Source organism: Eptatretus burgeri, chromosome 3, assembly GCF_056783735.1.
Source record: "Eptatretus burgeri isolate ZD-2024b chromosome 3, Ebu_testis_v1, whole genome shotgun sequence".
NCBI classification, from domain to species: Eukaryota; Metazoa; Chordata; class Myxini; order Myxiniformes; family Myxinidae; genus Eptatretus; species Eptatretus burgeri.
In genome coordinates, this window is record NC_140963.1 from 42,093,941 (window position 1) to 42,119,864 (window position 25,924).

At 43.8% G+C, this 25,924-nt stretch overlaps 1 protein-coding gene across 1 annotated transcript in view; it reads right to left on the reverse strand.

The window, feature by feature from the left end:
* Window positions 1–6,401, reverse strand: part of LOC147029769 (uncharacterized) — a 60,356-nt gene extending 53,955 nt beyond the window's left edge. The window contains exon 1 of the mRNA XM_085873098.1: window positions 6,187–6,401. Within this exon, the coding sequence (XP_085729224.1) occupies window positions 6,187–6,332 (146 nt within the window). The 5' untranslated portion in view covers window positions 6,333–6,401. The remainder of the gene's footprint in view (window positions 1–6,186) is intronic.
* Between the last annotated feature and the right edge of the window lie 19,523 nt (window positions 6,402–25,924).

Sequence of the window (25,924 nt, forward strand, 5' to 3'; positions counted from 1 at the left end):
ATATATATATATATATATATACATATACACGAGCGGGGAATGGTATCAAAGAAACCAAATCAACTTCAAACCAAATCCAAATTGTGCATCTTCCAATTCTACATCCAACCATATGTCTCATTGGGGTGTCACACCAACACCCTTCTTAGTGGTCGGGTGTCGAATGTCAGGGGTGTCGTGTCAAAACTTTCAAATTGTGATAAAAATGCCATTTCAAGTCCGATTGACATATCGTCAAGGATCTTAGGGATTTTTTGGTTCAGATTCTTCCAAAAGCACCAAATTTGGCCCATATGTTGCCCATACCATACTTTTTCGATTTTAGACGGGCACCCCCCGGGGCCGCCATATTGGCGAAATCCAATTTATGGCCGCCATCCGGGTTCGAGGTCAATCGTAGTTAAAAAAAAAATCAGAAGGGCTAGAATCATGAATAATGCCACTTTTTCGGGGTTTTCGGGGTCAGGGAATATGATTCTTATCTCATTTTGATGATTTCAGGTCGTAGTCACGCCATTTTGGGTTCAAAGGTCAAAGATCAAATGTGGTACTACAAAAAAATTCAACAAAAATTATTCAGGAACAATTTTTGTTAAAATACTTTGCGAATAACATCTGCTGACAAAACAAAACGCTGCTATGTACGCTCAGGACATATCCGTGGAACTCTTCCAGTGAGAAGTTGCCCTGAGCTTTACTATCTATATTATCCACATCGTGGGTGGTGAAGACCTTGAGACGGCTGTTGGTGGGTACCACCACCCCATCCTGAGCATGGCGAGCACACACCGCACGTGCAACATCTCGCTTCACTTCCATGACGCGATCGTACGATACTGAGATACCCTGTTCTTGGTTAATCCCAATCTGTTTTTTGTCCCATGTAAATATCCTTCCTGCCTTCATTCCCCTTGGAAAACTCAGCCCATTCAGTTTGGAGGTCGAGAAGGTGATCCTTGTATTATATCGAGTTGTGTGTGGCTCTTTTTTGTCTCGGCATGGGCGATCTTTATCACTCATAAGCTTTTGATACATCTCGCATAGCTCTGAGAGCTTAAATACGGTGGTGTCCGAATGTTCGATCCGGGCTACAATTTGAGTGCAGATGATGGGAATGAAGGGCGGAGGTGTGGGACCCACCAATTCTAGTTGCTCAGCAGTGCACGCGGAGTCTCACAAACGTACATAACACTGATGGTGATAATAGGCATCAGCCGCATGTACATTAGACGCTACGGAAACTAGTCTGCCAAGTAAATGAAAGTTTTTGTTCGTCTTCACCCAACTCTTTAGATTGGCATCTACGACATCGGTTACTCCCTCGTGGAGGTTGGCCTGGTCCTCCGCCTTTCAGATTACACAACACTTGACATTGGCTGGAGACTGAAATTCCCCAGATGACCTGATTTTTTTGGAACTATTCTGAGAGCGGGCTTCTTTGTCTAGCTTCTCTCTCGCCCGTTTGACACGAGAACTACTACCATAACTCCTGCAAGTTTTGTGATACCTAGCCTTATACAACTTAAGAGTTGCTGCAATACCTGAGCCATCATTCAACTGACTAATTGTGACATTGATACCAGAAGGAAAATTATTGGAATTGATAGCATTGAAGTCTTTGAGATCTCTCTGAAGTGATACAAGTCCCTCCTCCTTAGGAGTTTGCAAGGCTTCTCCAGTTTTGTCCAATTGACAAAGACAACAGAGTCCCCAATTCATAATTTTGGTAGAGGAGATAGTTTGACACTCATATTATGTTGGCTCGTCGCCGCAGAGAACTTTTGTCTCGTCATCACGGCGACACGATAGCAGGCTGAGTCGCAGGTTCCAGATCCACTCCTGAACACGCAAGAACAGGGATAGGATAGTCTTGTGAGATAGGGAAGACGTCACAGCTCCGAATTGCATCAGGTACCACCGCCGCTGCTGGACATGTCGACACTCACAGACTTGGTATTATCTTAAAAATGAAACAAAAAGTTTATGATATTACGAGTCAAAATTAAAAACATTCAAAATTAAAAATATTCAAGTCTTATTTTCCAAATGATTAACGGGTTCTTTTGATTGATAACCCAGGTAGGCCATAGAGGCCGTAGGTAGGCCATTTTTGAAATGACGGCCCCAAAACGCCGGGTTTGACCCCAAAATGATCTTTAGGATAACCTTGAGGGGTGACCTTGACCTCAAATTGTTGAAATAACATCAGAATCTGATTCTCCGACCCCGAAAACCCCGAAAAAGTGGTATTATTCATGATTCTAGCCCTTTTGGTTTTATAACTACGATTAACCTCTAACCCGGATGGTGGCCATAATTGGATTTCGCCAATTTGGCGGTCCCGGGGCACTCGTCTTGGCACCCATCTAAAATCGAAAAAGTATGGCATGGGCGACATTTGGGCCAAATTTGGTGCTTTTGGAAGAATCTGAACCAAACAGTCCCTATAATGCCCTAACATCCCTGACTATTACAAGTTATGATCATGACCAAACTAAGTGCTATAACTCAATAAACAGTTTGCACTATCGACTTATAAGAACCAAATTGATTTCCAGGTTTTTGTTTTTTCAGAGATCATGGAGATATGACTAAGTTATTCTGGCAATTCCTTGCTCAATGAGCAATTTCATTTATATTTTCATTTACAGACACTTTCCAATGATTCTGAGATTTTTGCCGGTGTAAAGGCTTCGATGTCTGTCAGCATGCAAAATTTCAGGTTTCTCCATCACCCGCAAGGTACCAAACTTTAATATCAGTCAGTCAGTGAGTGGTTAGAATGAATGTATATACATTGTTGCGGTTCTAGGAACCACATGCCTCCAAGGCAATGGCATCCAACATATAATGGTACCGAGACAGTTATTCCATTACTGTACGTTTAGATTAGTCCCTTCCCTTTTGTCTTGCGGGACAACGGGACGTGCGTTGCGGGGATCTCATAGCTCAGTCTGTTTACACCAATAACTTCATTTCTACTCTTCTTTTCTGCTTATTCCTGAGGTAAATCTCAATTTGGGTCCTCGCGTAGACCAGCAGGCACTGCGCTTGGACACCCCCTGTAGTGGGGCAACTTAGCATAACAATTGTGCATTTTGTGAGGAAAGCACCAAATTTGGCACACTAGTAGCCTAACATATTGTTGTGGTTGAGGAAATTCGCAAACCACCATTCAGGTCCTGTAGGTGAGATATCTCTGTAAGTACATGTGTAGTTAGCCCCAAACCCGTTGTTTAGAGGGAATAAATGTGATTCATTCGGGCTGCGACCATTTAAGATAGCCGTTTTTCTGTTCTATCTTTATTTTGAACCAACCACATCTCAACCGCCATCACACAACAACCACCAACCGCAACGCCACTTCACCACAACAACAACGCCAACAGCCACGACCATTACCGTCACGGCTCGCTCCCGTAAACATCGCATCACCGCCATTCCAAGCGTCGCCATGGCCATCACTGCCACTTTAGGCCCTCCACCACCTTCGCCTCTCCTGCGGCCGTTCCCGCGCCGCTTGTGGGCGCCGAGCGTCAGGCTGTCCTGGACTCGTACAGGGCACGCGCCGAGCCACGGGTACAAAGTGCGGCCTTTCCGAGGAGGAGTCGGATCAGGAATGATACACGCCCACTTCTGTTCCGTCCTATCAGCAAGCGCGGGGCGATTTGGCCCCGCCTCCAGGTGCGTCGGAGTAGAATCGATAGATGCAAATTCGAGGATCAGGGGAGGTTCACGCCCACTTTTCCTCCGTCCAATGGGCGCACGTGGCTCCGCCCCCGAGCTCATCCTGATCATGAAATTTGCATATGGGTTCTCCTGCCGTACTATAAAGCGCCGAGCGCAGGGCGAATTCAGTCAGTTTTGGGCTCGGGCGAGTTGGAGAGGTGTGGCGGCGGCGGAGTGTGGCAGCAGCAGTCAAGACGGGTCTGGAGGAGAGTCGGAGTCTGTCGGGGAGCTGCAGAGAGGGGAAGCCGGGAGCGCGGTCAAGGTCGCAGTGGAGTCGCTCGTCGCGGGACCCAAGCAAGCCAGCTATCCTCTTTCCCCAGAGCATCAACAATTCCCCCCTTCCCCCACCCCCCCCCCCGCGCTGAGATAGTGCGGAAAGGGGGCCCCGTTTCCACCCCATTCCAAGCAGTGCCAACGAAACCCACGGAGGAGCGCGGAGTCGGGGCACCGCCGCGGCATTTGCGGCTCATCACAAGACGGGTAGGCTCCACCCGGTCTCGCGCCACAGGTCTGCCCCCTTGTATTTGAGGGTGGCCCTTTTTCTTTTGCTTTTGAGTATATGTGTTGTCGGCGCCGTCTGTAAAGTAAAACTGTGTAAGTGTTGCCGTGTGCTCGCGTAGTCGGTAGTAGATCTGCATTGTGTTTCTTTTGTTGCAATTGCTTTTGGTGCATAATTGTTGTAATTGTATATGTGTGCTTTCCGTTTGCCGCGGAATAAATGTGCCTAATGTTGAACTGTTTTTCCCGTTTCGCTTCGTCTTTTCTTTAATTGAATCTCCATCTTACTTCACGTAAAGGGTTGGTAGTGGGCTAAATACGCCCAATAATTAATCGGAACCGTCGAGGTTGACGATAACACCGCTCGGTTATCCCGATAGTACGGAACGGGTCGCTTAAGTGGCCCGTGTCCGAAGTCGACCTGCGGCGAGGTGCGATCGCCCGGTCTACCCTCCGTGTGGGTACTTAGGTAGGTCGAATTTGGCGAGCAACCCTATCCCACGCGGGGGGCCGATTGGCACGATCGTGGTGAGGCCGAAAGGCCCACCCGTGACTAGTTCCCGGCGTTAGTCCGAGAGGGTCACGACGGAATTGTCCATCCGGTGGGCGACGTGCCGTGATTCGAGTTACGTGGCCGCTCGCACGCCGGCGGGCGCGAATTCGCAACAATATTATGAACAGATTTGGATATTGGGCCATCTCAAATTCAGCCGCTGATGGCTGTGGCAGCCATTTTCCACTGCCATCAAAAATTTTGAGATGGCCCAATATCCAAATCTGTTCATAATATGATAGGCTACTCGTGTGCCAAATTTGGTGCTTTCCTCACAAAAGGCACAATTGTTATGCTATATTTAGCTAAGTTGCCCCAGTACTGTGGAAACTGCAGCCACGCCCTTTACTGTAAGCAATGGGTCCCCACGGAGGCCAACATGTGCAGCACGTGCCGAGGGGGATGGGAAAGATACAACAGCAGCGCAGCTGCGAGGATACAGTGAAACCCTCAAAATAATTTCTGCGGCAAGTCCATAGAGTATGCCTGGCAGCTCGAGATGATCGTCTCGAACTTCCGATGATCTGGGATGAGTTTGCTGGTTGCATTGAAAAGGCATACGAACTAATATCTCTTAAAGAGGCTACACGGATGTTGTTTTTCAAAACACAGAAGCAAATGACCCAATATCGGCGACAGCGTGGCTGGCAGCTTGGTGCCAATAACTACATTGTGAGAGGCCGATAATAGAAAAACAACAACTACGCCACGTTGTATGGAACACAAATGTGCAAGACATTCGCTGCTCGTTCTTTTCATACCAGGCGTAGTGGCATGCGCCTGTAATCCGGCTACGCGGAGGCTTGGGTTGGAGGATCGCTTGATGACGGGTGCTCTGCACTGGGCTGCGCTATGAGAGGGTGCAGGGCAGCCCGGAATCATGGTGAAACCCAATCCTTATCCCTGTGTCGTCAGAGGCGACCAGGGTTGTGTCAGGAAGGGCATCTGGTGTAAAACCTATGCCAAATCAGGATGCGGATCATAACGGATGATCCGCTGTGGAGACCCCGAACGGGAGCAGCCAAAAGACGAACAACTCGTGGCTCGTTCTTTTCAATCCATTTCTGGATTTCATGATATCGGCATCTTCTTTTCCCTCCATCTCTCCATCTGATACTTTTATCTATATCCTTTTTCATTCCAAACCTCCATTTAATTATTATTATATCCGATCGTTCCACCAATTCCTGACACAGATCGGTGTTGGCACCACACACACAATAGCAGAATCGGGTGAACGTGAGTGCTGAGCACGTGGGTCATGGCGGATCCGCGTTTACTGTATGGAACGTGCTCGATGGCGGCAAACTCGTTCGCAGCCGTGATACCTTATCATCGCACAGAGCAGGGCACGAATGGCACACATCTTGTTCTGGTCTGTGCATGGGTTTACCCTAACAACTTACCATCGATCCTCGCTGGCAGCCACGGTTGTTTCCTGCAGACGGGACGTCTTCTCGCCCCTCCAGCCGGTGAAGCCGCGATCAAGCAGGGGCTTGCTGTACAGCTCGGGCCGCATGGCATATAACGAAGCAGGCACATTGACCAGCATGAACTGGGGGTGCCCGGGTGGGCATGCGGGGCCGACGCCATCCCCGGCCGGTCGTCAGGGCCTGAACGGGAGTTTGTGCAAGCCAATTAATGTCGCGGAGTTCAGTGTGGGGTGATTCATATCATGTCATGGGTCAGAGCGAGACAATTCCACAACTTGGGGTCATCTTGTCGGAAGTGGAGTGGAGCCAGTGCCGGATTAAGCCTCGGCTGGCCCTAAGGCACATTTTGAAATTTTAGAGAATGGCCTGAAAATTTTTTAATTATATCTCAGGCTCATGGAAATGGACCCCAGACAAAATATGAACTACGATGAAACGGGACAGGATTTTGAATACTCAGCCAAAGTGCATATAGACTACACCACAAACGCTCTCTGATGACGACCAACTTATGAATCGGAAAGGAGGGTGTGTTCGGTGGAACCGACTCTACTGCTCCCTCTAGCGGTCGTGCTCGCCGCTGATACCCAGCCCCCCACAACTTTGGGTCTCAAGAAAGGGTAAAGTGGTTGCCCAAAAAGGTGTTTGCTCGTTTGGCTCATAAAAATGAGCTGCACGAGCAAAAGGGGGATGATGTAGGAGGTGCTGAGAACATAGTACACTCAAGGACTTGCAGAGGTGGGAGAAAATCGAAAATTTGTGAAATCGAAAGTTTTAGTCGAAGCTATGTGTATTATCAAATGTTTGTGGTGTGTGCTGCCTTTTGGCTGTTGGTTGCATCACTGGTTGGGGCATGACTGTGCTGCAGATGCGGTGCCCCTATTACCAGTGTACTGACGTTTATTTTTGCCAGTCTTGAAGGAATGACAGGCTGAGTCAGCCCTCTGGGGCTCGTTTGGTGGTAAATGAAATTTCAGCTCAGGGCTCTGGGATCCCAGGTCACCACTCTAAGTGCAAGGCCAAACAGTACATATAATTATTGGTAAAATGTCTGTAAAATATATGGACATATATACATGAACATTAACTCTTGTGATGCTAATAAATATCATGAAAGAGTTTGACAGCAGGTTGGAAGGGAGGCTGCGGAGGAACATGCCGACTGAGTGGACAACAGGGTGTTCGAACGGAGGAACGTCCTGAAGACGCATTGGACTGGACCCTTTCAGGTATTAGTGGTTACCCAAGGAGCTGTCAAGTGGAAAGGTAAGCCAATCATGGATTCACACATCTCATTGCAAGAGGATACAGGAAATCGAAAAGAGAAAGAATGTTACTGGAGGTTTATGACAGATGTGGCAGTGCTTTTGATTAGCATGTGCATAATCGTGATAATATGGACAATAACAGATAGTGAGGGCATTTTGGAAATGTCATAGAGAGCATAATGTTTGGTAGGTCAATAGTTGGGGAAACAAGGAAGGGGTTGTGACAGGGTACGCAGGGAAGAAAAAGGTAAACATTGGGATCAATTGCATGAGGAAGGCGTATATGGGAAAACACTTATAGGGCCCTTATATACAATTATGCATCTCGTGTGCCATGGGATGAAGGGGACAAAGGCATTGTACGCCTGGAACAAGGCATATTGTTACATGAAGGGATAACTGGGACAAGGATAGAGATAAGGATACGAATAAATAATGTTGCGGAATCCCAGACATCATTAATGGTATATTTCTGTGCCCTGGCGGAACACCTAAGGAAGGTAGCTGCAGAGTACCATGACTATTTTAAGGAAGAAGGGTTCAGATCATGGGTAATGGAAGTGTTTGGTAAATGGGGAACATGGATATTCCACATATTGATCGTTGGCCTTATGATATTCAGTGCTATTGTCATCATGGTTTGCATAAAAGTAATGATCGGTGTGTGTGCGTGTGTGAGAAAATTTACCACAGTGACGACAATGGTGGTGCATGAAGTTTCCCTGGATCAACCATCTCTGAAGACCCAGAAAACCCAGAAAATGAAGAACCTAGTTTAAAATTTAGTCGAGACACCATGATGGTGGTATTATTTTTTGGGAAATATGAAAGTACAGACACTAGTACTTTTGGGATTGATAAAAACTTTTTAAAGGAATTCCTTGTTATTCATAAAGAACACTGCTCAAACTCACATTGGATGAGTGTCTCGAATTGCTTGCACCGATGGAGGGGATGGAAAGAAATACTATCTAAACATTGCCTTGTTGGAAAATATGGTATTGGGATGTTGTACTTTCTTATTTTACTCTGGCTTGTAGTTAGCCAAATATATTTTTCTTGTCGTTCATAAAGAACAATAGTTAGCCAAATATATATTTTTCTTTTCGTTCATAAAGAACAATAGTTAGCCAAATATATTTTTCTTTTCATTCATAAAGAACAGTAGTTAGCTAAAATATATTCTTACTTGTCGTTCATAACGAAAACTAGTTAGTTAAAATATATTCTTGTCTATTGTGCATAAATAACTTTGTGTGAGTCGCTTTAGAAAGTAACTCTGCTTCCTCATAACCTATGCTTAATTTAAAATTGCTGAAATGTATCCACTATTCTTCAGAGGGGTTGGGTGTTGGTGGACCGGTTGGGGGGTAGGTAGTTGTCTCTTTCCAGGCTAGAAGGTGCAGGAAGAACCTCCGCACCGTCATGGGCCACTTGGAGTTGACCATAAGAGTGGACCATCTTTAAAGAAAACTGCTGCCTGCCGTCCTGCCAATCCATGGATACTCCATCTCTCAAAATTATTGTGTAGCTGTGTTGTTTCTTTTCTACTATGTTTCAAAGCAACGGATGAGCAATTGTGGAGCTGTTGAACATCTCCCAACACTGAAAAACAGCCATTTTTTGGTGGAAATACTTTAAACAGTCGAAAGTAACCTTTTAAAAAAGGTTACTTTCATTTATTGATTTATCTTTACTGCTGAACATCTGCTAGCAGAGCAAAAAGATGGTATGTTGTGATAAAGATCTTCCTGTCACATTGAACAAAAACAGATCTTCTTGCTAATGAAAGATCAATGCTTTGCCAGTCCAAAGAGAGAAAACAGTGCTGGGGGTTTTGTTACCTCAAAAGAAAATGATCTCTGGGAATGGAATCTCAATAGAAACCTGATGGAAGCTGGGTAAATCATGACAACAGATGGCCCCACAAGAGGGGCAGAGCAAAGTGTATATATAGTAAGCCAAAATGCTAAGCGAGGGAGAGTTAGATTGAGCTGGTCTACTGTGGGTATTCTGTGTCTTACTTGTATACATTTTTCTTGTATTACTTGTATACTTGTATACTTGTATACATTTCTCTCATACAAGTATACTTGTATACATTTCTCTCATGTATACATTTTTGATGTGAATTAAAGCTCTTCTCTACAATGATCAGTGTGGACATTGCTCGATCTCAATCAGGCTTGGAACCTGATCTCGACATATATTTCCCCTCCGATATCGATTTTTTCCGAAATTGATATACCGGTGGGGCATACCAGGATATCGATATTATTTCAAAAGAAAAAAAGATTTTTTTTTTTAGTTCATCGTGGAGGATCTCTAAGTCTTACTCACGTTGTTGTTCTTGTGGACTTTTTTTGTTTCACAGCCTACAGTTTTCATCAAAACTTCCTGAAACTTGGCAAATATATGTAAAAATACTCTGCGCAGACAGTTACGATCTCCGATTTTGAAAATTCCTCCTAGAAAAAAGTTATGACGTCAAAATATCTCCGCTAATGGCAATCGCCTAAAAAATTATCTACGAAACTAGGCAAGCTTTTTGAATTCTGTTTGCGGGAATCGAACGTGGCATTAGCAGAGATGAATTACCGCACATACGATACATCACTATGACGTCATATCAATTTTTATGACGTCATTCCTATTTTTTGTTTCACAACCCAGAGTTTTCATCGGATCTTCGTGAAACTTGCCATGTATATGCAGAAAGCCCACACGCAGGCAGTAACCATCTCCAATTTTGGAAATTATTCTGAGAAAAAATGTTAACGTCATAATATTGCCGCTAATGGAAATCGGCTATACCATTATCTCCAAAACTAGGCAAGCTGTTTGAATTTTGTTTGCGGGAATCAAGCCGGGCATTAGCACAGATAATTTATCATAAACCTGATAGGACGTCATATTCGTTTTTATGACGTCATCATTAAGAGGACGAGGATCTTAGCTCATTCGAGCTTGTTTAACTCAGGTTCCAAAAATACACAATGTTCCGATGGTCAATTACGTATGCATATGATATACACATTAATTACATGATTATTTTTCATCGTATTCCCACATGGGGCTTTTTATCCCCCATGAAGAGAACGAGAATGGTTATTTTACTTTCAACTTCAACTTGTATTAAAGGTGATTTTGTTTTCAAGTGAGATCAGTATTGCTAACGGCACAGGTTGAGAATCGAGATCCATCACTCTCGCCGTACTGGTATGACTATCACGGAATGCTGTACCAGCATGATCATACCCATTATTGCTTTCATCCCGTTTTCGCTTTCAAGCCGGTATCACTTTGGTGAGGTAAATTCTTTCATCAATGATATTGATTAAACATTGATATATATATATATATATATATATATATATATATATATATATATATATATATATATATATATATATATATATATATATATATATATTGATGGTATTAAATAATGGAGGTATTTAGAGAAAAATAAATAAATAAATATTTTTTATAAAATGCATTATAAATAAGCTGTAAATAATTTATTGGTGGTTGCTGAGATACGCAGTGCAGCATGTTAAAATCGGTTGTTAATGACAGTTTGAATATTTGAATGACAGTTTGAGTCTATTGATAGATGGAGGTGCTGTGTAATGGACATGCCTACAAGGTAAAGTGTTTATCGCTAAATTTGTTATCATATAAAGTGGTGTTTGAGTAAAGTTATTCATGTGTAGTAATACATTAAATAAGAGTTATAATTAAATGAGTTTGAATCAGGATATTGCATTGATGTGTTGACTGACTGTTTGGACACAACTTTGAGGTGGTGGGTCCATTGATGTTGAGTAACCTACTGATGTGGACCTGTGACTGCGGTTGTCGATCTGCCGTATGGAGAGGTTCTGGGCTGAAAAGATCGAAACCTCGAAGAAAAATGGTGCCTAGCTGATGATTCCTGCATTGGGAAATCAGTAAATTGCATATAAGGTAAGATGATAACTTTAAATAAAATAGCTTTTCTAAGTACTTACCAGTACATCATATATCCGTGTTTGTGTGTTTATATATGTGTGTGTTTGTATGTATAGTGTACACATATGTGTGTGTGTGGATGTGTATGGACCCCACACTTTTCAGCGCTTGTATGGACTGGATTCTGGGGAGAATGTCGGAGAGATCAAGCTGTGGTGCATCGTTTGGGAATGGCAAGATCTCTGACCTTGATTTCGCAGATGATGCAGTCTGCTTTGCAGAGACTCTGGAAATCCTTTTGGGTGCCCTCGAGGTGCTAAATGAGGAGTCGGAGCCGCTGGGATTATGGGTTTCTTGGGTCAAAACAAAGATCCAGGCTTTCGATGACATCTTGTATGCTGCCATCCTGTCTGTACCTGTTTGTGGTAGGGATGTAGAGGTTATGGAGAGATTCACTTACCTTGGCAGTGATATTCATGTCTCTGCTGGCTGTGAGCCAGAGGTCAATAGACGTCTGGGTCGGAACTGGGTAGTCATGGATTCACTGGATCATGGGGTGTAGTGCAGTCGGTACCTGTGCAGGAGGACAAAAGTCTGAGTCTTCAGGAACTTGGTGTTTCTAATCTTGTTCTATGGATGTGAGACTTGGACTTTGACCAGGGATCTGAGATGGAGACTTAATTCCTTTGGTACCAGGTCTCTTCGGAGAATCCTTGGCCATCGCTGGTCGGACTTTGTGTCCAACCAGCAGTTGTTGAGAGAGATTCAAATTAGATTTCTTTTCTGCATAGTCTGTGAGCGTCAGCTGCAGCTGTATGGACACGTGGCTCATTTTCCTGATGCTGATCCTGCTCACCAGATTCTCTCAGAGAGGGAGCCTTTTGAGTGGAGGAGGCCAATAGGCTGACCGCATGCCTCGTGGTTGGCCCATCCCCATCTCCTTGAGATGCTAATAAACCTGCTGCAGTCATCTGCCTGCAGGATGGCCAGACGGAGGCCCCTGGAGTACCGGCAGAAAGTGGATGCAGCGACGCGCTGCTCCGCCGCATGCTCCCATACCTGACCTGATGTGTGGGGTGTGTGTGTGTGTGTGTGTGTGTGTGTGTGTGTGTGTGTGTGTGTGTGTGTGTGTGTGTGTGTGTGTGTGAATTGCTATGTCTGGCATCCTTCTTGGGACTATGGTGCAGTAATTGGTCTTTATTTGGATTTCACACTGGTATCACTTTCATTTCGATGTTGCTTTCATTCTGATATCACTATCATAGATCACTAAATTGGCACGGGATTTCGAAATCGCACCCAATTCATATAAAATAATAAACAATTGGCAATTGCTTTTAAACCTGCCATGAGGACAAAGAAAAACGAGATTTCTTGTACGGGTGCTTGGATACTCAGGTTTAAAAGTTAAAACATACTGTACTTACCTCCTGGTAAGTCTTGACGTCATACATTCCACTGTTCCTGTTCCATGTTTAGCCAAGACGGCAAGTGCATCAAAGCTATTAAAATCATGCACGGTATTTAGAGATTGTAAACACTTTTCTTCGATTTGTTGGTGCTATACCAGATTTTTAGATCCTCGTGGAGGATCTCGAAGTCTTACACACATTGTTGTTCTTCATCTTCTTCTTGTGGACTTTTTTGTTTCACAGCCTACAGTTTTCATCGAAACTTCCTGAAACTTGGCATAAATATGTAAAAATACCCTGCGCAGAGAGTAACCATCTCCGATTTTGAAAATTCCTCCTAGAAAAAAGTTATGACGTCAAAATATCTCCGCGAATGGAAATCGCCTGAAAAATTATCTCCGAAACTAGGCAAGCTTTTTAAATTCTGTTTGCGGGAATCGAACAGGGCATGAGCAGAGAATTACCGCACATATGATACATCACTATGTCATCATATCAATTTTTATGACGTCATTCCTATTTTTTGACATTTTTTTGTTTCACAACCCAGAGTTTTCATCGGATCTTCGTGAAACTTGCCATGTATATGCAGAAAGCCCACGCGCAGGAAGTAACCATCTCCGATTTTGGAAATTCTTCCTAAAAAAAAAAAGTTGACATCATAATATCGCCACTAATGGAAATCGCCTATACCATTATCTCCGAAACTAGGCAAGCTGTTTGAATTTTGTTTGCGGGAATCAAGCCGCGCATTAGCACAGATAATTTATCGCAAACCTGATACATCACAATGACGTCATATTCGTTTTTATGACGTCATCATTAAGAGGACGAGGATCTTATACCGGCATACCGGTATATTCAGAATTCCAATACTGGTATATCCATCTGAAAAATCTCAATATAACTGGTATATCGTTTTATCGCCATACCCTAATACACACACACACACACACACACACACACACACACACACACACACACACACACACACACACACACACACACACACACACACACACACACACACACACACACACTAAAGAAAGACCCACCCACATCTCTCACCTGTGAATGGCAGCAATATCCAATCAGCTCTCACCAAACCAACTAAACCCAAAAGGCCAGGATTATATAAGTAAATTAACACCTTCCACGCTCCTCTCGCCGAAACTGCTGCATAAAGCAACCAGGAAGGCCTACACAAGGTAAGCGTGATGCTGTATCAAACCCTTCCCAGAGTTCCTCCACAGCTGCAAAACATTCACAAGTAGTACATACATGAGAATCCCATTGCTCCACACCCCATCAGATGCCAGAACGGTTTCATCACTTACTAGCGAGTCATCAGCAACATTTTTTCAAAGCCACCCTCATATGGCGAGAGCCAACAAGCCCAAAAACACGTGTCTGTGGATGTTTCTTCTCTGGGGTGGGCTTGTCTGTAAAATTGAGAATGAAACCATCTTCCTGGTATTGGTTGCAGTACAATCCCAAGGAGATGTAGGCAGCTGTAGCTATCCTACTGCTAAACTCATGCCTCAAAGGCAGAGTCTATGCAACTGGTTAGCCAGAAGAGCCTTCTTAAAAAATAATATATATATATATATATATATATATATATATATATATTTATATATATATATATAAATAATACACACCAAAACAATTTTCCATTCTGAAATCTTTCTGACCTGTTAATATCCTTTAAAAGTAATTACTGCTTTCGGCATTTTCAGGGCAATGTTGGCTGATTCAGCTGATCATGAAGCCAAACTTTCAAAGAAAAGAATACTTAAATAAAACAGCAAATCTGCATTAACTTTTCTCTAAAACCAGCAGCAAATGTGCTTATACAGTTGGTGCCCAATGACTTTCCAAATGAAATGAGAATTAAAATTATTGTAATGAATCTGATTGCTTTTGCAAATAAACAGCAAAAGGCCACAGTGAAATTCAATTACTTCTTATCGAGTTAAATTAGTATGGTGTTAGTGTGCTTTTGTACAATCTTACCGACTCTGCCTCTCCCAAGGAGACACAGATCCAAGTACAGGCTCTTCAGCTTATCATGTGTGCTTAGCTGCACACACATCACACATACTGTTTATCTAATTTAAGTGTGCACTTTTACCCCATTTTAGTTTAGAGTCAATAATGACCATATATGCTACCCCAAAGGCTGAATCGTCTGAAAGGAAGCACAGTATCTATTATATCTATGTGACTGTGGACAGGACAGCCCATATAAGAAAGATATTCTGAAAGAATGCACGCTCCGTGGAGTGATCTTTTCCAGAGGTACAAGATCTATCTGACTCTTCCAAGGATCATTCTATCAACTGAGCTACCGTGCCATTTATTGAAAGAACATTTGGAGTGCAGCAATAAATGATTGGAAGCTGGGTTTTTTTTTCCTATAAAGAGAAGTAAACATGGAAAAAGGAGAGATAAAAATACAAACAGATATATGAATGATGGTAACAGGTTTTTAAGCCTTGCTCTTGTTGGTAATAGACAGCTTTTACTGCTTTGCAAACAGTCAGACGAGGTCAAACATGAGGGAAAGATGAAATCAACAGGACGTTGATTGAGGTACATTAACCGCCATGCGAAGCAAGGAGAAGCTGATGTTTCAGAGGCTAACCCTTCACTCCGACATTCCTCATTTTGCCTGCAAGACTAGTTCCTCATTGTACATGAGGTCAAACATAATTCTTGCCTAAAGTTGAGTATTAGAGTCTTCAGCACATATAAATACACCCCCATCAATGAACCACAAGCAGAGCTAGAGCAATAACTGCAATTGCAGATTAATCACAGAGCTCACAATTCCTGTTCCAAAGAAAGAAGAATTGAATGCCATGCTTGGGCAGTTCTGTCTTATTTCCAAGCATTAGGAGCTGTTAGCGGTGAGGCCCCCTGCTCAGACCTTTGGGTCACAGGTGTGCTTTTGGCTGTGTCGAGCTGGATGCTATAAATGCTGGCGTTAGCAAATTGAATGAGTGCCTCCATGACACTAACATCAGTCGATAGGTGTGCGTAGAACAGTGAAACTATGGGGCCATGAAAAGGCCAAATCCCCTCGGAAACTCATGAGCTTGAAAAAGGCACAATGATTTTCAAGCATTGAACTTGTGTAGTTTTCCTTAAAGCTAAAGCACTAACGAAGGCACTTAAACAAAGGCAGTTGGCTTCAAGTTAAATTTGCAAACGGGAAGAGGTAAGTTTGGCCATTATGAGCTGTATTGTATCTACACCTCATTGACTTTATTCATTTAGGACGTGTATTCCATTTTGTTAATCTATTACATCAAGGTGCATTTTGACATGGATTATATTAAACTCTGAGTCTTGTTAAATACATCATGCAATCTTTTTCTTTAATTAAAATCACAAGCATGATTGATTATAAATGGAACAGCTGGGTCTAACAGAACTAACTCCTTCCTGATACCGAATGGAGGTGCTGGGAGACCGAGTCTAACCTGGGTTGGATTCTTGGGCCGACTCTATAAACTGCCGGATCGGTGTTTTACAGGCAGGGTGTTGCATCACAATGCGCACCATCCCTCAGACGAACGTTCAGCTGGGGACCCATCAGCTAGCATTGCAGTCGGTGGACGTGAAAGATACCATGGTGCATTTTGTGAAGAGTTGGCAAATTATAACAGACACTGACCAAATTCCAAATTCTTGCATTGACTGCTACTGGGAAGGCAAAGGTGAACCACCTAGCATATTCCGTGTCATGACACTGCTCATGCAAGCAGTACTGACCCTGCTTTCAGGCGGAGCATGAGAGACAGAGGAGATCAAGATGGTATGGAATGAGATTTCTTATTTTCTGGATAAATATTTCTGCAGCTATTATGTGCTTAGGGTTTATTCTCTTTCAATCACAGCAGGCAATGGCACACTGACACAATGCAATATTAGCATTCCATACATGCTTTCTTCCAGCAAACTGCATGCATTACCAGGACCCTTCATGTAAATGCGAGCACATTCGCTAGCCTGAGAAACAAAAGTAGAATCTTGGGAAATGGTAGTTTGTAACGTGTGTAAATGGGGATTACTTTTATAACGGAATATTAGTCTTCCTGAAGGCTACATGTCAGTCTGCCTCAGCATACAAGTCAAACAATGGATTATATAAAATGTTAACCACTATGGGGAAGGTGCGGCTGGTGTTTCAAGCATAACCCCTTTATCAAAGCAAAACAACAACAAGAATAATAACCTTTGCCTTGCTCTGTCTCCTATATTTTCACAGCTTATTCTGAGTTTTGCCCTTCGTCAAACCTCTTTTACTCTGATGAAGAAATACACTTGAAACATCAGCCACACTGCTTCCCACAGCAAACATAGTCACAAATCCCAGGGGTCACCCAGAACCTGAAGTTGAATTAACCTTCTTGGTTGTCACATGTTATTTACCGAGGTCCTAAAGACCTTTCGCCATGAAACAACATGTGGATTAATGCCAAACGATGGACCTTTCCCTATGGCTGCTGCAAGCAATCTTACTTTATACCATTAAATCTCTCAAACTATGGATGGTTACGGTTCACTCACCTGGCAAAAGAATGAGACAATTGAAAAAATAAACCTATTTATTAGAAAATACATACACAAATGTATAAATATTCCTGGCACGGCTGGGAATCTGATTCACATGATATGGACCCAATTTACCGTTACCCATGTGTACTACCTTTGTACTCCACCCCAGTACTGCATGGAAATCCATGAAGCCTTACATGTCTTTTTTTTTTACAACGATGCTCTACGCAGAGTGAAATGTTTAAACATTCAACAAGCAAACGTGTGTAGACATATAGAGGGAAACCTAGATGGTGAGAAAAAGAGAAAGAAGATTATCTGTGAAGATGTTGAAATCCCTGCATCATCCTATTTATTGGAGCAGTGAGAATCTTTGTCTTGGTAAGGGTTAAAAACAACCAGAGCACTTCAGAGATCAAGACCGGGAGCGAGCCTGATGATGCACACTCCACTCTGACGAGGCCAGTTCAACACCCATGCATAGCCAGCTCTAAGTTTTGCCTCGGTAGAATCAACGATGTACAAGAATTGCAGGAGGAATGCATTCTGCTTCCAGCTGAATGATGGACAGACTCATCAAAATCCTGTTCACAACTTCTGGTTCAAGAAGAAATGCACCTGCATTTGAGAAGATCGTCAAGTTATCCTTTCACCTCTTGGGTTGATCATAAACAGAAGACAGAGCCTCATTCAACACATTCGCTGTTCATAATGAGCAGACCTATAGTGAGCTTCCAATTGTGTTCTTCCATGACAATTTTGTCTATCCTGTTTTTTCTCACTTCAAGATTGCACATCTCTGGCAGCACTCACACACTGCTGATTGCAAAGTCCTTTCTCATGTGTTCCTTTCTGCCGCAGAGGTGAGGGGCAGGTGTGGTCAAATATTTTGAGGGGGAAGGTGGGATAGAGTGAGGGAAGCCCACAGTATCTCTTCACCCTCCTTGTCCTTGCAGCAGTGGGTATGAGGGGAGCGGTCGGACTGACGGAGACAAAATTGCAAGTCTTGTCCACAGTCGTTCTTAAATTACCATCATTAAGGACATGGACGAAAGATAGTTAATGCACTGATTAAATCACTCAATCACATAACAGCCCTTATCATGTCTACCGATATATTTAATGCTCGCAACAATACTCATGAAATAACTGACCAAATACAGCACTGGAGTAGCAGGAGGAACAAACAGACAGAGGAAGAGTCATCAGGAGGGACCTGGATAGGATTTGGGTTTCGGCTGCTTCTCCTCTCCCCTGAAACCCATCGAGGAACAGCCAAGTGAATCCTACAAAAACTGTTTGCAAGATTCACCCCTCCAGAGTCAAAGAAAAAGAAAGAAAGAAAGAAAGAGATATGGAGAATAGAAAGAAAGAAATATAGATGGAGGACAGAAAAAACATACACACTCACACCAACAGAAAGCATACAACGCCCCACCCACTCACACCAGAAATACCTTAACACTTCTTACCATAACTCCACAGAATGTACACAGGAATCCACTAGCACACTGTTGTAAATGTTTAAATGATAAAATCCATTGCTGATTGCATGTTTGGCTATGATGACCAAAAAGGTAAAACATATGCTATTTATTATTTAATTCTGCTTTTTTTTGAAGAGAGATGAAGTGCAGATCAAATAGAAACAAATCGCACCGGATATTCCATTTTAAAGGATTTAAACAAAGCCATTGTGATATTTTTCAGAGATATTAAGGATAAACCAATAAGACACTTCTGATTAAAAACATAAATGGTTTCATGTAAGTTAAACACTAAAACTAGTAATTGACCATTATACCATACATGGTCATACTTGGCTTCAATGGCGCATGTCTTGTCAATTGGGAAAGATATGAAAGTGTATTTAGTCTGAAAACTTGGATGAGCAAGAGAGGTTTGTTGTGGATGTCTCATTTTAAAATCTGCCACCGAAGGTGGGTGGACGTTGTGTTTTCACCCCTGTCTGTTTGTGTTGTGTGTCTGTTTGTTTGTCTGTGAACAGGATATTTCAAAAAGTTGTGCATGGATTCAGACGAAATTTGGTGTAAGACAAGGACGAACTGATTCGATTTTGGTGAAGATCCCGATCCGGATACGAGAATTTTTTTAATTTTCAAAGTGATTCTTCACCATTGAGAGATGGGGCCAAAAACGATACATAGCATGATGTTTCAAAACGTTGTAGACGAGTTATGGCAAAACTAGGTGGACGAGTTGGTTTGGTGACAAGAACAAGCCGATTCGATTTTGGTTCAACAGGTCCGGATCCAGATCAAAACATAAACTGTTCAGCCTGACAGAGGTATGCACTCTACCGAGTGCCGTAATCGTTTTAATTGTGATCACCGATGCATTTGAATCACAAAATCAATTCTGGCAGACACATTTTTTAATTTTTATTGTTGGGCATATATTTATTTTACTGGAGGGCAGCTCTGCTTTGTTGTGTTCTCTTATCAGATTAATATTAAAACATGTTTGGCAACCACGAGTATGAATTATGAATATCTATAAAAGACTTGCAAAACATTTTTTTTTTACTATCATTCATACTATAAAAGTAGCTGTGCATGTGTCCGTACGTGTGAGTTCCATCAATTGGTTGGACAGTTCTCCTGACTTCACTCACAATTTCGATACTACGGCCACCAATTCAGCAACAATTTAGAATTACCCTTAGAACTATATAATTTACCCGATAGAACCCCTTAGAATTTCAGAATTTACCCTTTAGAACCCTTTCTATCAAGCAGCGCTTTTCTTGCAGAGGCTATGAAGGTCATTGCTATTATTTCCGACTATTTTCTCTTAAAATTGTGAGTTCACATGAGACTGACGGGTTTCTGTGAAGTTGGTGATAGCATGATAGGGGAGCAGAAAGCGTTACATATTCCGCTGTTTTTACGTGAGAATGCCTGTTTGCTTTTATGAGTGGGAGGAGGGTGAGAGTAAAGTGGGACAACTTTGGAAGGGGGAGGTTGAAGATTTGGGGGAGGAGTTTGAGGACTTTTTGGGGGGGGGTTAAACGCTTGAGCGGAGGGGATTGATGCCTTGGGCTTGGGAGGGAAAGGGTGAGGAACTGAGTTGGGAGGGGCAGGGGCAAAGGTCAGACAGAGTTGGGAGGGGAAGGCTGTCTTTTTATCTTGCCAAAACGAAGTTTTTGCAAGATGTGTTAGTCAGCTTGTATGTTTTTTTTTTGTTTTTTTTTTGTTTGTTTGTCTGTAATCACGTATAAAAAATTCTGCAGAGCACAGTTATCATTGGAAATTTTTGTAACTTCGCATATCAGAGGCCTATAGAGGTCCCTTTCAGTGCACAAAATTTTGAAGGTCAAGGTCAAAGGTCAAGGTCACTTTGTCGCAAATCAGGGGAGTCGACAAAACCCTTATTTGTTGAGTAATTTTGATCGGATCGTCTTAAAACTTCATGGGAATATAGTTCATGGTCTGGCGCTCAGCTGATTAATTTTTGGTGGCGATTGGCCTTGACCTTCATATGTTTTTTTATTTTTTTTTTGGTCTGTAATCACGTATAAATCACTCTGCAGAGCACAGTTATCATTGGAAATTTTTGTAACTTCGCATATCAGAGGCCTATAGAGGTCCCTTTCAGCGCATAAAATTTTGAAGGTCAAGGTCAAAGGTCAAGGTCACTTTGTCACAATTCAGGGGAGTCGATGAAACCCTTATTTTTTGAGTAATTTTGATCGGATCGTCTTCAAACTTCATGGGAATATAGATCATGGTCTGGCGCTCAGCTGATTAATTTTTGGTGGTGATTGGCCTTGACCTTCATAGTTATCGCCTGAGGTCAAACATATTTGACCCCAAGGTCAAATTTTCAAGTTTTAGGAACCATATCGTGTAGTACCTCAAATTGAACACCTCGATGAGTGCTTTCTAGATATGTCAAGCTTGAGACATTATGACGTTATTTGGTGACGTTATGAGACAAACGCATATTTTTCATGGTTACTCTGGAGAACGATTCTCATCGGAATCTCTCGTCGGCAGATATTCCTCAAGGAGTCGCTCCTGGTGGATAGCAGCTCTGTTCACCTCAGTGTGACCTTAAAGAAGTCACACGTGGTCACCTTTTGGCAAGATACGGGTCATTTGTTGAGTTGGCAGAATTGCATGTGTAAGTTTACTCACAGTAAAAATGTAATTGTGTATGTGTATCACTGAAGGTTGGGGGGGGGTGATACAACCACGTTTCGAGTAATGTGCTAGTAAAATTAGAAACGAGAACTTATGGAACATATTACCCCATGAAGTCTTGAGAAAAAGGTCATGGGAAGGATCATTGAAATCCTTGCTTTGTGTTTCTGAGCACAATCTATATTTTCTATGAGCCGCCACTTTGTCTGAATCTCAATATTCCCAACACTGAGAGTGCAAGTGGCACATTTGATTGGTCGGGGTGGTGCAAATTTACATAATAATTTGTCCATGTGCGATGAAACTGGAAGTTTTTGGAAGTGCCAACAATGCCATTTGTGTTCTACAGTGATCAATTAATAAGTCAATGGAAATAAAACATGTGTTTAAAGGTTATAGGAAAAAAGAGACAACTATTTTTCGGGAGTTTCCCACCAATGGTGTCCCTTCTTTTACACCACCTTTTTTAACAAGTCAAATTAGTTATTTGTACATGTTGTAAGTTTCCTATTGTGGTGAATTGAGGTGAATTGAGGGACATGACGCGGGATCACATGTTGTGCGTCTCGCGTATAAGGGGAGGTCTCTGCGGCACGAGTGGTTGTCCCCGGGGCATTGCCATTTACATCGGCTGTTCACTTGATGCACGTTAACTGAAGGTGCTCATTGACTGGTGAGAATGGAGATTATATCGAACTCCGTGCTTACGCGAATTTATTCTGCAATGATTAACTGCACATGTATACGTTACTGCTTATGTACTCCTAGCTGAACCTGTATTCCCCGGTGTGCCCGTAGAAGCGGCTCCAATCAAATGGAATAAAGCCTAAACTCTGAAGGTTCATCTCTCGCTCTCATTTCAATTTATTCCATTTGATTTTCTCGGCTCTCTCAACCAAAGATGGACAAGATCTACAAACCAGAGAGGTTCGACGCAGACCCAAACGCGACTGACGCAGAAATGAAATGGTCGCATTGGTTCTGTTCCTTCTCACACTATCTGACCATCATCGAGGAGGGAGCTGACAAATTTGCCGCTCTCGTGAATCATGTCTCGCCCAGCGTGTACAGGCTCTTCTCGGAGTGCGACACTTACGAAGCAGCGATTGACGTGCTGCGGGCGCTCTACGTGAAGCCCAAGAACGAGGTATACATACGACATCTTCTCAACACACGCAAGCAAGCAGCCGGGGAGACAATCGATCAGTTCCTGCAAGCTCTGAATCAGCTGGGAAAAGACGGCAGCTTCCGGGCCGTAAGCGCCGAGGAACACCGAAAGGAAGCCACACGGGAGGCATTCATCCAAGGACTCAGATCAGCCCACATACGGCAACGCTTACTAGAGAAAGCGCAACCCACTCTTGACAAGGTAGTCGATCAGGCATGAGCGATGGATACGGCTCAGCAGCAATCTGAGTCATTTGGGACACCGATGCTGCTAATGAACGCTGCTACGGTGGGAACTCAAGGAACCCCACTGGCACAGACACAGCCAGACATAGGGGATGGAGAAACACCCGAGGAGCCGGATACCCAGGCCACGTCAAACTCCTCAGCAACTGCTCCGGTTGGTAAATGCTTCTTTTGTGGGTACAAAAGGCATCCTCGTCAAAAATGTCCCGCCAGAGATGCCACATGCATGAATTGCGACAAGAAAGGGCATTATGCCAGGGTATGTAAATCTACTCTAAGGAGAAATAAACCCACTTCTGCGGCTCTCTACTCGCAGAATAAATTAACTGCAGCCTCCCCGGGGAATCTATCCAAGGCTATCATCAACGTACGAATTAACGGGCATATGGCTGAGGCACTGATTGATACCGGTAGCTCTGAAAGTTTCGTCAACAGCTCGCTAGTGAAGGGCAGGAAATGGGTAATCCACCCGACTGACAATACGGTATGCATGGCCGCCACCTCACTACAATCCCGCGTACGAGGGTACTGCAATGTTGAATTGGACGTAAAAGGGTACACGCATCGGGATGTAAGGGTACTGGTGCTTCGTGATTTGTGCGCAGACGTAATTCTGGGTCATAATGTCCTCAAGCAGCACACGAGCGTCGAAATACCCTTTGGAGGAAGCAAGCCTCGTCTAATTTTAAATGCGTTGACCACCGCGGAGGTGACATCCCCCCAGCTGTTCGCTAACTTGTCGCCGGTCTGCAAACCGATAGCGATCAAATCGCGGCGATATACCACTGCTGACATGAATTTCATCACTTCGGAAACCAAGCGATTACTGGAAGAGGGAATTATAGAACCGAGCGATTCGCCATGGCGCGCACAGGTGTTAGTAACCAGCAGTCAGAACCATAAGAAACGAATGGTTGTCGATTATTCCCAAACGGTCAATCGCTTCACCCAACTCGACGCCTACCCCCTGCCGCGCATAGATGAGATGGTCGAACGCGTGGCCAATTATAAGGTATTCAGTACCATTGACTTGCGAAGCGCCTATCATCAAATTCCCATCCGAGAGGAAGACAAACCTTACACTGCATTCCAGGCAGGGAGGCGCCTCTACCAATTCAGGAGAATACCTTTCGGTGTCACGAATGGGGTAGCTTGCTTCCAACGGGTTATGGACGACATCATCTCAGATGAAAACCTCAAAGACACTTTTGTTTACGTGGATAATGTCACAGTGTGCGGTAGGGATCAGAGGGAACATGATAGGAATCTGGACAGATTCTTGAGCATTGCTAGAAAATATAATCTGACTCTCAACTACGAGAAATGCGTATTCTCGGCAAGGTCAGTTGACCTTCTCGGCTACACAATAGCCGACGGCACAATTAAGCCTGATCCTGAGCGAATGCGCCCGCTCCGTGAGCTTCCACCACCTCAGGACTTGCAGACAATGCGCCGGGTGATCGGGATGTTCGCTTACTATGCGAGATGGATTTCGCAATACTCCGAGAAAATACATCCCCTAGTGCATTGCAAAAACTTTCCACCAGATGCCGCTGTTGTAAGAGCTTTCCACAACCTCAAGGATGATATCAGTAAGTCCGTGGTTTTATCGATCGACAGCTCGGTGCCCTTCGTGGTGGAAACCGACGCTTCAAATCACGCCATAGCTGCTACACTTAATCAGTCTGGGCGGCCGGTCGCGTTCTTCTCGAGAACTCTCTCTAGAAGCGAACAGAGACACTCAGCGATAGAGAAGGAAGCGTACGCCATCGTTGAAGCGCTGCGGAAATGGAGACATTATTTACTGGGAAACCACTTCACGCTCGTTACGGACCAACGATCCGTGGCATTCATGTTTGATGGGAAAAATAACGGGAAAATTAAGAATGAAAAAATTATGAGATGGCGGATAGACCTAGCTTGCTACAGTTACGACATTGTTTACCGGCCCGGGAAAGAAAACCCTGCTGCAGATACCTTCTCCCGGGTCTACAGTTCAGCAACAATCAGTCAGGCTTTGCAAGACCTCCATGTGTCTCTGTGCCACCCAGGGGTAACCAGGATGGCACATTTCGTACGCAGACAAAATCTTCCCTATTCTGTTGAAGATATTAAACAAATGAATGCTTCATGCCCTGTTTGTGCTGAACTAAAACCCAGATTCTATGGCGCGGCATCTGGCAGACTGATCAAGGCCACTCCCCCCTTCGAGAGACTAAACATTGACTTCAAAGGGCCCCTGCCGACCGAAACAGACAACAGATACATATTCACCGTTGTTGATGAATATTCAAGGTTCCCTTTCGCGTTTCCGTGCTCGGATATGACCTCGGGCACTGTCGTGAAATGTCTCTCTGACCTCTTCGCTATGTTTGGGAGACCTTCGTACATACATTCAGACAGAGGGCCGTGTTTCATGTCGGCCGGGCTAAAACAATTCCTATTAGAGCACGGCATAGCAACTAGTCGAACGACGGGTTACAACCCACAGGGAAACGGGCAGGTGGAACGGTATAATGGAGTTATTTGGAAAGCCGTAACTCTGGCGCTGAAATCGAGAGGACTGGGCCCCGAGCGGTGGGAGGTTACCCTTCTCGACGCTCTGAATTCCATACGCTCTTTGCTCTGCACGTCCACCAATGCCACTCCTCACGAACGAATGTTTACTCACCAACGACGTTATGTTGACGGTCAAACGGTGCCCAACTGGCTGACCCATCCCGGTACAGTGTTCATGAAACGCCCGGTACGACAAAGCAAGTATGAACCGCTGGTGGAGGGGGTCGAACTCATTGACACTAATCCAGAGTATGCTCATGTCAGGCTCCCGGATGGCAGGGAGACCACTGTGTCGGTTCGCCATCTGGCTCCCTCAGGTACTCCTCCCGCAGGTACACCACCTTCTGGCACTTCTCCTTCTGACATTTCCCCC